The sequence below is a fragment of the Monodelphis domestica genome, chromosome 2 (assembly GCF_027887165.1).
Source record: "Monodelphis domestica isolate mMonDom1 chromosome 2, mMonDom1.pri, whole genome shotgun sequence".
Classification (NCBI taxonomy): Eukaryota; Metazoa; Chordata; class Mammalia; order Didelphimorphia; family Didelphidae; genus Monodelphis; species Monodelphis domestica.
Window position 1 is genome coordinate 197479866 of NC_077228.1, and position 12558 is coordinate 197492423.

The following is a 12558-nucleotide window of genomic DNA, read 5'->3' on the forward strand; positions in this document are numbered from 1 at the left end:
AGAACTGTGCAGCTCTTTAGAGCTTGGTCAGATAATGAAGACACCAAGGTCATTCACTGCACCTGGACCTGGACCATCACCAGTCATCCTAACTTTTGTCCTGCCACCAGACTTCAATGATGCTAGAAGAGAGAACAAGGCTGAAGATTTTGTTCAACTCTGCCTTACTAAAATCTAATTCACATGCAAGTCAAGACATCACCTCTCTGATGCCATTGATTCTCTTTGAAAATGAATTTTGAGTCACTGTCAATGCTTGTGAATCTTTGTATTTAGCACTTCTTTTGTGTGGAAGAAATAGACAGCAATCCTAAACCTGATTCAAATTGCCCTTTTCTCCTTCCCCTTTTTGGAGAGGCCAGAAACAAGAGAAAAATTAAACCTTTAAGTACTTTCTCCCAGAGCTCTAGGATAGATGAATAAAGAACAAAAAGATATGAGAAAAGATGCATAACCCCTCTCATTAAGCTTGTCTACAAAGGAATAAACTCATTCAATAAAAGGAGTCCCTTGTCCCTCTAGCCCAGTAATGGGTTATAACTGTTATATAAGAATAAAGGATCATTTCTCAGTAGATAAAAATGCTCAAAGGAGATGAAGAGTTCCTAAAGGTTATCAACAACTATTTGGGGAAAAAAAGTTTCAAATTACTAATAAGAAGAGTAATGGAAATTAAAACAACTCTAAGATTCTATTTCATATATAATGGATTGCCAAAGGTAACAAAAAAGGAAAATATCAATTATTGGAGGAGATGAGAAAGTAAGGGAACACTAGTGCATTGTTGTTAGAAATGTAAATTCATCTAACTATTCTGGAAAACAATTTGGAACTACTGTATACCTCAGAGTTACTAAACAATGCAAACCTTTTATTTTAAAATATTTTTCCATGTTTCCATGATTTATTTTCTTTCCCTCCCCTCTTCCCTCCTCCCTCTAAGAGCCAACAAGTAATTCCACTGGGTTGTACAAATATCACTTGATACCTATTTCCATATTATTCATTTTTGATGTAAACCTTTTGACCTAGCAATACTAAATATATTCTTAATGTGTACAAAAAATGTTTATGGTAGCACCTTTTATTGTAACAAACTCAAATAAATGCTTGCCCATTTGTTTGAGTAGGGATGAACAAACTATGCTATATGAATATAATAGAATATTATCAAGCCATAATAAATAACAAAATATGATTACACAAAGTATCTATGAATGGATACATTATAAAGTTAACAGAACCAGGACAATTTATATATTATAGAAGAAAACCACTGCAAAGGCTTAAGAATTCTTTTCAATGCAATGACCAATCCTGACTAAAAAAATGACAGTGAGAGGTATGCAAAACAAACATTTTCAGATATGATCAAATTACAGTTTTCTTTACTGTCTATATTTATTACAAAAGGGTTTACATTTTATTTTTTGGCAGGGAGATTTTTACAGGGAGGTGAGGATAGTAGTAATAGGGATGAAAAAGAGAAAAATCATCAATCAATCAAAATCCAAAGAAGGAAATATAAAGTTTAGAAAGTGGCAAGCAGGGCCATGTTGATACTGAGATTAAATTTAAGGTGTACTTAAAAAGAAATGTACAGAATAGTCTTGATTTCATATAGTCTTGTTTTTCTACTTGGTATATAAGTGAATGCTTATGTTGTTATTTTATGAAGTTCAAAAAAAATTTTTTAAGTTTGCATTACTTGCCTGAGATAAGATGATTAGTGAGAGTATCTTTATTCACAGTCCACCTCCCCCAAATTTACATGTACATGCACCTTTCTATCATATCACATGTTCTTGTTACTTAAGAGGTGGCTTGCTTAGAGTCATATAGTGAAAAAAGTAGGAAACCATGATTTCAATTCTTTTTCTATGACTGAAGAAAGAATGGTTGGGCAGATTTGGACATAAAAGCAAGGGTACCAAGATTAAAGAATAACTTGCTCTGTGGAAAATAAATATCTACTGTAGAAAATATTAATATTACCAATCTCTGGAGTCCTGGAGAAGGGAGTGTTGATATTTTTACTGCTCTGGGTAGCTCCTTTTTAGGAAGCCTTACTCTAGAAAAATATTTTGAACACAGAAATTCGAGGACTGAATAATTTGCTTTATTTGTGTGGCCTTTATTTTTTGTACTCCAAGGAGATGAGTCAGATAAGTCAATGCTTTCACCACAAATCTGGTGTTTCTGAGCTACTTTTTTTTTTGGGCAGCACTCAAATATTTAACAAAAGTTTAATAAAGGTTTCAAAGTGAAGAGATCCCTCAGGATCCCATCTCAAAGTTTGGTTGTAGTTTTACCCATTCTGGGAAGTTTTTTCCAGATTAAAAATTGTACTTCCAGTCTAAAATACATTGGGTTGATTATTCCCCTTCGTTTAGTATTTATTTATTTTTATTATTGATCCAGATGTATAACTTCATCAGGATAGGGAACTCTTTGGTACCCAGGACCATCTGATAACTCATTTTTAACAGTTTTACAAGTTACCTATATGAGGTGTGGTCATGAGGCTAACATGATTTCAACCAATCAAAGTCCTATACGAAGTGTCAAGCACTGTGCTAAGTCCTAGGGAACTATGGAAAACATGAAAGCCTTGGCTCTCAAGGAAATTACATTCTAAGAGGGAAAAACAAAAATGTAAATCTATACAGTAATGAGCAAACTTGGACAGAATAAAATGACTAAATTATATATATATATTTATAAATATATATATATATATATATATATAATAAACCTTGTAACATTTGACATCTTTAAAAACCATTTAATACACATGTTAGAAGTCATCTTCCCACTAAAATAAGTTCCTGAGAAGACACTTTTGCATTTTTATTCTGCTCTGAACTTAGTACATAGAAAGCATTTAATAAATTTTTGCTGAGTGATTTGTGCAATCACATTTTTATTACCTTGGGTAGGAAATGTAATAGTCTATTTTTTCCAAGTCTAGCCCATAGATTTTCAATGGAGTTTAAATCAATGAACCAATCAGTAAACACTTATTAAGCATCTATTATGTGCCATGGAGGTACTAAATTGTTGGAGACACTAAAAGGCAAAAAAGTCAGTCTCTGTCTTCAAGGATCTCACAAACTAATGGCTTTGTTTCCAATGAATCATGTTTCTCTCCACTTCTTGGACACATTTTTTTAGCTTTCTGGGATTTATGGCATAGTGCAAGGTCTGGACTACAGTATTCATTCTATCTCTTTTTGGGAATTTCTATAATTTGGAAATAATTCTGCTTCTCATCAAGGTCATCATTTCCTCAATGGTACAAGGCCTCCAGCCCATCTAGCCCTAGTAATTCCAGGAAAGACAAACAACCCTAAATATATTTTTTAGGGGAGGGTGTATATTTTACCTTTGGATGACAATATTCAGATTTTACAGGCTCATCTGGGTTTCTTCTGACAATGGTTTTGGTATAGCACTGAACTTTAAAAACTGATTTTCCTCCCTTTACACCTTCTTCAGCTCAGGAATCTGGACTACTTCCCAACTTTTCAAGCCCCGAAACCTCCATCTCCAGGGTCTCCCTGCCTCATTGGTAAATTCCTCCTAGGAATTTCCACTTGAGGATGTATTTATTATCTGCAGGTAAGGATTAGTCCCTAACTCTCTGGATTACTTTTCTACTTTGTCCCCAGGCCAGTAACTTCCTTTTCTCTCTCTCCTTTTCAGATGCATTTTATGGATAGTCTTCCTTTATTAGTATGTAAGTTCTATAAGGGCAGGGTGATAGTCTTTCTTTTAATTAGCACCAACATTTAACACAATACTTAGAATGCACCTAGGGTTTAATAAACGTTTTAGCTATCTTAAAAAAATACCTTTTCCTAATTGTCAGTTCTCCAGTTTTTGTACTATTCAGACCATAACAAGAATTTTTTTCTTCTAAGCAATGGTTAGAAGCTATTCTTTTACTGGTCATCTCAATGTTCTTCTAAATTTAAGAAGCTTCCAAAGGTTCCTCTTAAGTTCTGCTTGTTTTCTGAGGATTGTATCATAGTTGTTGGCATTTAAAAAAAAAAACCTTTCCAGAGGTTTCAGTGAGACAGATCCTTTTCCACCACTGACTTGAATGATTCTTGAAATGCTTAATTAATTTCTCCAAACTAATAGATCCTGCATTATCTCTAAGAGTCACTGATGTGGGCACTTTAGAGATTGGGATGTTTTCTTGGAGCAATATGCACTCTTTAAAATCACAGAATTAAAACTCAATATTCCCCTGATAGAAAACTTACTAAAGATGAAGACACCACTTTCATCTGGTTTAGATCAGATATTGTAACACCAGTGTCAGTAGAATATATGCATAACCAAGGTTTTCACAAAATGAAACCATATCAAATTGCTTGTCCCAAACAATTTACACATTACTTTAAATATATACAAAACTTATGCAAAAATTCACTGAAGAAAACTCCTTAAAAAGCAGAATTTGCCACATGGAAAAAAGATCTACAAAAAAATAACCGAAAAGAATTCCTTTGCAGATCAAAGCACATTATTTTTCACTTTTTGTTGTTATTTTGTGTTTTAGTTTTTATGTGTATTCTCTTACAACAATGAACAATATGGAAGTTTTGCATGATAATACATGTATAACCCAGACAAAGCTGCTAACCATTTCCAGGACTGGGAGGGAAACAATTTGGATCTTACAATTTTGGAAAATACATGTTAAAAATTGTTATTACGTGTAATTGGGGAAATAAAATATTAAAAGAAGTTTAAAAAAAGTATTCCTTAAAAAGTAGAATGGGGGGGGGGGGGAGTTGGGTAGCTCAGTGGAATGAGAGCCAAGCCTAGAAATGGGAGGTCCTAGGTTCAAATCTAGCCTCAGACACTTCCCAGCTGTGTGACCCTGGGCAAGTCAGTTGACCTCCATTGCCTAGCCCTTACCACTCTTCTGCCTTGGAGCCAATACACTCCAAGATGGAAGGTAAGGATTAAAAAAAAAAAAGAATTGGGGACTGGTAGGTGGCTCAGGAAAAAGAAAGTCAGGCCTGGTGATGGGAGGTTCTGGGTTCAAATTTGGACTAGTTGTGTGATCCTGGACAAATCACTTAACCCAAATGCCTAGACCTTACTGCTCTTTTGCCTTGGAATACTCAGTATCAATTTCAAGATAGAAGGTAAGGGCTTAAAAAAATAATAAAAAATAGAATTGGTCAAATGAAAAAAGAGGTACAAAATCTCACTGAAGAAAATTCCTTAAAAATTAGAATTGGGCAAGTGGAGGTTAATACTCCATGAAACACTGAGAAACAATAAATAAAAATCAGAAGAAATGTGATATATCTCATTGGAAAAATAATTGACCTGGAAAATAGAAAGAGCCTAGACATTATCCTTTGAGAAATTATCAAGGAATTCTGGAACCAGAGGTTAAAACAGAAAGAACTTACTGAAGTTTCTTTAGAGAGATCCCAATAAGAAAACTCCTAGGGATTATCAACTGTGTTTATGGAACCCCCAAATTTGCCCATCCCTTGGGAACTTGCTTTGAGGGAAGTCTCAGACTGATCTTGTCTCAGACTGAACAATAAACCTAAAAGAACCTAATGACCTCAGCTTAGGTAGAATTAGTAGATGTTTCTCCCACCATATCAGAAACCTCTCCCAGGTAGTCTAGCCCTGGACTCTTCCTTCACTTGTGTCCATTGTAAAGCCAATCAATTGATCCTTCCTGTCCTATATTCTCCAAAAAGGATAGAGGACCCTAAGTTCTTCAGCTCTTTGGTAAATCACCTTTGGCAGTGTGTTTTCCCAGAGACATTGTTCCCAGAGTCCCAGAGCTTTGGCTCTGTGTGGTATTTAGCGCTTGACTCTATGTGGAAGCCAAATCTTCTTGAGCTTTGTCTCTCTTGCCTGAATAAAGACTTGTTCTTTCTAACTACTTTAATGGTTCTATGTTTTTCAAGGTTGACATTTGGCTACAACATTCAAGGATGTTATAGCCAAAATAATTCTAGAGCTCCCAAGTCAAGGAAAAAATATTTCAAGAAGTCAGAAAGAAACAATTCAAATATTATGCAGCCATAGCCAGGATAACACAAGATTTAGCAGCTTCTTTTATATTAAAGGAGTGTAGGGTTTAGAATTCAGAGGGCAAAGGAGCTAGGATTATAACCAATAATCTCTTTGGCTGGGTAGGCCAGCAAAACTGAGTAGAATCCTTCTAGAAGAAAACAGACATCCAGTGAAACAGAGGACTTCCAGGAATTCAAGATGAAAAGAACTAAATAGAAAATCTGACTTTCAAATACAAGATTCAAAAGAAGCATAAAAAGATAACAAGGAAAGAGAAATCAAAGGGGACTCAATAAGATTAGACTGTTTATATTTCTATCTGGAATAATATGTAGAAAAAAATTAAGGAGAAAGAGGAATACATTGGGAGGAGGAAGAGGTAGAACAAAGGTAAATTATCTCACATAAAAGAGATTCAAAGGAATTTTATAATGGAAGGGAAGACTGAAGTAGGAAGTAGCACTTGAACCTTACTCATTGGAATTGGCTCAAAGAGGGAATAACATGCATACACAGTTGGGTTTAGAAACCTTTCTTACCCTACAGGAAGGGAAGGTGACACAAGAAAGGGTGGAAGAAATTGATAAAAGGGAGGAAGGATTAGGGGAGGTGGAAATCAGAAACAAAACACTTTTGAGGATGGACAGGATGGAAAGGAGAAAAAGAGTAAAATAAATGGGGGAAATAGGATGAAGAGAAATAGTAATCCCGATTCTAAAAAAAAATTTTTTTTAACAGCAGGTTTTTCTGGAAAAGTCTTCATTTCTCAAATATAGAGAATTGAATCAACTTAAAAAAAAAACAAAACAAAACCCTTACTTTCTGTTTTAGAGTCAATGCCAATTATGGATTCTGAGGCAGAAGAGAAGTAAGAGCTAGGGAACTGAGGTTATGACTTTCCTGGGGTCACATAGCTAGGAAGTATCTTGGGTCACTTTTGAACCCAAGACCTTCCATCTTCAGGCCTACCTCTCTATCCACTACCACCTAGCTGCCCCTGAACTGTGTCAAATTTACAAGTATACAAGATATTCCCTGACTGATAAATGGTCAAAGGATATGAACGGGCAGTTTTCAGAAGAAATGACAGCTATCTATAGTCAAGAAAAAAATGCTCTAAATAACTACTGATTAGAGAAATATACATTAAAACAACTATACCCCCAACCTCTTGGATTGGTTAATGTGACCAAAAAGGAAAATGACAAATGTTGGAGGGGATGCACTGCTGGTGAAGTTGTGAACTCTTTCAAACATTTTGGAGAGCAATTTTGAATTATGGCCAAAGGGCTTTAAAACTGTGTATACCCTTTGACCCAGGAATATCTCCACTAAGTCTGTGGCCCAAAGAGACAAAAAACCAAACAAAAAGGAAAGGGACCTGTAAGTATAAAAATATTTATAGCAGTTCTTTTTGTGGTGGTAGAGAGTTGGAAATGGAGGAGGGGATGTTCATCATTTGGAGAATGGCTGAATAAGTTGTAGTATATGATTACAATGGAATACTACTCTGAGAAATGATGGCAAAAAAAAACCTGGAAAGACAAAAAATGATGCAGTGAAATGAGCAGAACTAGGAGAACATTATATACAATAAGAACACTATTTATTGTATGATGATCAGTGTGAATGAGTTAGATATTCTTAACACAATGTTCTAAGCCATTTTCTAGATCCTATGAAAGGGAACTGACGGAGTCTGAATGAAGTCTTAAAAAATTTTTTTTCTTGATTTTTGTGTTTTTCCTTCATAACAGGACTGATGTGGAAATATTTTACATGGCTTACACACATATGACCTGTGTAAGGTTGCTTGCCTTCTTGGAGAAGGGAAAGGGGAGGAACTGAGGGAGAGTTTGGAACTCAAGATTTTGAAAAACAAATGTTAAAAATTGTTTTTACATATAATTGGGAAATTTTTTTTAAAGGCTGCATTAAGAGGAGCAGAAATATATAAAACATTTATCGATAGTTTTACTATGTATTCAGCCATTGATTTATAGCTTGCTGGAATAGGGAGGGGATATCACAAATATCCTGCCTTTATCAGACCTCATCTTAAGCACTGTGCTCAGTTCTGGGTACCATGATTTTAAAAAGATATTGATAAACTGAAAAGCTCCCAGAGGATAATAACAAAAATGGGAAGGGTCTTGATTCTATTACAAATGAAGATGGGTTAAAGGAAATGGGAATGGTTAGCATAAAATAAAGGAGAATGAGGTGGAGGAGATATGTGAGGATTGAATAGCTATCTTAACTAATATGAAGGGTTGTCATGTAAAAAGATTGCTTATTCTATTCTACTATCTTCTGCCTCACTCTCCTCTCCCCACAGCATGAACAATGGGTAGAAGTTGCAATAACAAATACAAGTCTCTTATTTCTTTGTTCAGAGGCCAAACAAAACAAGCATAATCCTCCTTCCAAGTGAGAACCTTTCAAATTATTTATTTTGTCCTTCCTACCTCCTACAAAGTCTTCTCTTTTCTAGGCTAAACATTTCCAGATGACATTGCATCCTATTTTCTTAGTATCCTCAGCACCATATATGTATGTATTCCTTATCTGTGTCCTTCAAAAACGTGTTGCACAGAACCAGTTGCAACATTACAGATGTGGCCTGATTGGCATAGTCTAGCTGAATTTGGACATTATACTTCTTTTATGTAATATACCATGTTTGTTTTTTTAGCCATGTCAAAATTGGACTTGTCTTGAGACTAAAAGTACTAGGTTTAGTCATGCTTTTCCCAAATTGTAATGGAAGAGTCGATTTTTTTGGATCTGAGTAAAGGACTTTTTCACATTAAATTTAATCTTGACTCAGGGCAAGTCACCTAACCTCTCACTATTTTTTTAAACTTTCTACAAAAGAGCCCAGACATACCAGCAGAGGAGGTTTCTCATCAGGGCTCCCTATACCAATAAAATGGCATATCCAGTTGTTATCCTATGTCAGAAAGACTGTTTTTCTCTTCCTAGAGTCTGTCTATTGCTCTGCCCTGTCAAAATCTTCTGGGATCTCAATTCTGTCACTTAGCATATTAGCCTTCTTTTCCAGTTTTATGGTATTTTCAAATTTACAAGTACAGTAGGGCCCCATCATTTGTGGTTTTGTTTTCTGTGGTTTCAGTTATCCAGTGACAACTGTGAACCCCTGAAGGTCATCCATAGAGCTCAGGAGGTCCAGCAGCAGAAGTCTGTTCCTTGCAGCTGTCTCTTCTGTTTTCATTTTCTTTCTTTCCTTTTTGGGGAGGACTGGGGGTAGGATGGGAGGTCTGTAGGAGATTGCTGAGGAGCAAGATGAGTGAGAGAGAGGGAGACAATTATAGGGAAAATATTTGAGGCCAGCAGGTGTTAATTTATATCCTGTGTTTCAGCCATTTGCAGTAGATCTTGGAACATATCCCCATGAGGATATGGGCCCCTACTGTATGCATTTATCTATTATGTAAGTTGATAAAAATGTTGAGTAGTAAAAGCTCCAGGGAGAAAGCCTAGTGGCTGTAACTAGAATCCCTTCAGGCTGACAGCATTCTATTAATTACTATTTGAAGGTGTTTAACCAGTTTCTGAAGCTGTCCTAATTGTACTTTCATTAGCTCATGTTTCTCCATCTTGTCCACAAGGTTATCATAAAAGACTCTTGTCAAATGTCTTGATGAAATCCGTATGTGCTATATCTATGGCATTTTTTGGATCTATAAAGGAAATAAGGTTAGTTTAGTATAACTTGTTCTTTTTCTTAAAACTTTTACTGATATCCCCTCTCCAACAAGCCACATAATAGTAGCAAAGTTTAACCCTTATAACAGAGAATAGAGAGAGGAAAAAAAAGCAGCAAAGAAAAACTAACCAACAAATCAACCCAGTCTGATAGGATATGGTAACACATATGAATCTATGTTGATCACTGCTTCCCTTCCTAAGTGTTCAGAACTATCCCTTTATATATTGTTTTAAAAATTTGTCAGGAATGGAAGTTAAGCTCAATGTCCCATAGTTTAAAGAATCTAATTTTTTTCTTCTCTGTCTTAAAACCAGGAACTTTGTGCAGCAGAAGTTCTTTGGCAACTTTCATTTGCCCCATGATTTTTCAAGTATCATTGCCAGCATAGCTCAGCAATCATATTCCTAAAATTCTTTCAGTAGACTGAGAAGTAGTTTATTGTTTATTCATTGAAGCCAGTAAGCTCCTTTCTTACCTTCTCACTTGAGATTTGCTTCATTTCAACTGCCATTGCTTAATATTTCCAACTTTGATGATAATGGCTTTCATAAATATTAGTCAACTCTTGTTTTGCTTCTTTTTTTTCCTACCACGGAAAATTATCTCCAGATTGCTAAATTTCTTTTCCTATGGAAAATCATGAACCTTCACTGTCAAACGATTGCTTTCCTTGGGAAGAAAAACAGAATCAGAGTAAGAATTGAGTTCTTTGATATCCATTATTACCATCCCAACTGCCTGCCGAATGGCCCAGTCACTTTCTCAAATTTCTTCTGGACTCCAACAGTGCTTAAATGAACTGGTACACAGGGTATTGATGCATGGACTAATTTATGTTTTCTTAATGGAGATAGCTTGCTTATTATGTTAATTTTCACATCAGAAATGTGAAGCTGGAGAAAGAACAAGTATTAGGCTTTTAGGGGACCATGGAAAAGTGGTAATATAATAATAATAATATAATAAAAACTGCACTGGACTAGTCATAAGGCTTACATTCAAGCTGGTTCTACCACTCATTAGACTTTCATGACCTTTGGACACAGCTTTGTACGGTGGAAAGCCAAAAAACAGTTGTCTGGGGTTAGAGCCTGGTTTCAAATCTCAATTTTTCAATTTACTACTTGTATGACCTCAGGCAAGTCAAACATTATTAGAATTTAAGTTCCTCGAGGGAATAGGCTATGTCAACTCTTTTATCTGCAGCCTTCAGTCCCTAGCACAACTGCCTTGCCATATGGACTTAATATTGCTGGCTAATTGCCCTAAGTTACTCCTCTTTAGACCTCAGTTTTCTCTAACGCCAGGGCATTAAGCTAAATTGTCTCAAAAGTCCCTCTGGACCCTAAAAACCTATCCTCTAAAATAAGTTAATTTCTCTAAAACTAAGTTAGCTTACCTGTAAAGTGGAGATCACCAAACTACCTACCTCACAAGGTTGCAGTACATCTCTTAAAGTACGAAGAATTCTTTGCAACTTCCAAGCCCTATAGAACTAGGACCTAGAATGATAGTGATGAGAGGGGAGTGAGGCTTTCCCTGACCCTTCCTTGGCTAGGAACAGAAGGACTATGTTGGCAAACTTTATGTCGGCCCAAATCGGAAACACCATTTCTGCAAGCGCTGACTTCTCCAAACTCATAGTACTGTCAACCCTCGAACACAGGCACAAGCACGAAAGCTAAAGGGCAAAGACAACCCACAAATCCCAAGGAAGAAGAAAAAGAACTAAGCGAAGTCTCGCGAGACATTTTTCTCTAGTCTCGCATGGTTCTTGCGCCATACGCACGTAGGTAAGCACGCACACCCGTAGGCCGGCTCCCTGCTGCTCTCGCGAGCCTTGGGAAGGGTCCGTTGGGGAAGATGGCGGCGGCCGCGGGCACCCTTCAACTTTTGCCGCCGGGCGCTTCGGACTGAGCCTCCCGGGGGCGGGGGGCAGAGCGGGCGATCCCGGAGCCCAGCGCCCCGGGAAGCCTGAGGCGGCTCGGCCCCCCGCTGGTGGGTGGGGAAGGGTGTCTCCCGTTGTGTGGTGGGTGCAGGGCCTCCCTCCCCGCCTCCGGGATGAAGGCTCAGGGGGAGGCAGAAGGTGAGTGCTCGGGACCCAGGGGAGGACGAGCCCTGACGGACGTGGGGGCCCTGGCTAGGAATCTGGAGGGAAGAAGGTGGGCCCTTTGCAGGCTGGCAGAACCCCTGCTATACTTGGGGAAGAGGATACAGAATAAGATGCTGGCCACGTCTCATTTGATGCCCAGTCGGGGGTCCGGAGGGGAGTGGCTGGGCATCAGTGGCCTCAGGAACTCTCCTGCCCTGGTCTGGCGTCACAGACCTGGGAGCTAGCCTTTTCGGTGGCTTCCCCCCATCTAAGAAGCTTGGGTAAATTCATTCTAAAGGGGAAGCGGAAGGGCTTCGTGGATGTACAGGAAACAACCGAGGCTTTCCAGAAACCCATAAACAACTACAGAAGTAGAACCAGGTGTGCAAAGAAAGGGGATAGTTTGAAGCAAGAGCACTCATCCGGTCGTGTGTAGGACTCATTGCTTCTTTTTGAAGAAACTTATTAATAAATAGCATGTATACATGCTTTAGAGTTTGCAAAGCATTTTACAAACTTTGTCTCGTTTTGTCCTCTCAGCAATCTTGGGAGGTAGGTGGTTATTATTCTCAGTTTTCAGATGAGGAAACTGAGGCAGATACTTTAAATGATTTGCCTAGGGTCACGGAAAAGTATCAGACTGGATTTGAACTTAGATCTTCCTGTTATT

At 37.4% G+C, this 12558-nt stretch overlaps 1 protein-coding gene and 1 long non-coding RNA gene across 2 annotated transcripts in view; one reads left to right on the forward strand and one right to left on the reverse strand.

The window, feature by feature from the left end:
* Positions 1–1371: 1371 nt before the first annotated feature.
* On the reverse strand, positions 1372–11574 carry LOC103106494 (uncharacterized). The gene is made up of 3 exons (XR_462092.3): positions 11226–11574; positions 10272–10465; positions 1372–9767 (listed from the first exon to the last, which is right to left on the reverse strand). It is a non-coding gene; the product is annotated as an uncharacterized LOC103106494 (long non-coding RNA).
* Positions 11575–11581: 7 nt separating this feature from the next.
* MED1 (mediator complex subunit 1) overlaps positions 11582–12558 on the forward strand; it is a 39362-nt gene continuing 38385 nt past the window's right edge. The window contains exon 1 of the mRNA XM_001366443.4: positions 11582–11882. Within this exon, the coding sequence (XP_001366480.1) occupies positions 11858–11882 (25 nt within the window). The 5' untranslated portion in view covers positions 11582–11857. The remainder of the gene's footprint in view (positions 11883–12558) is intronic.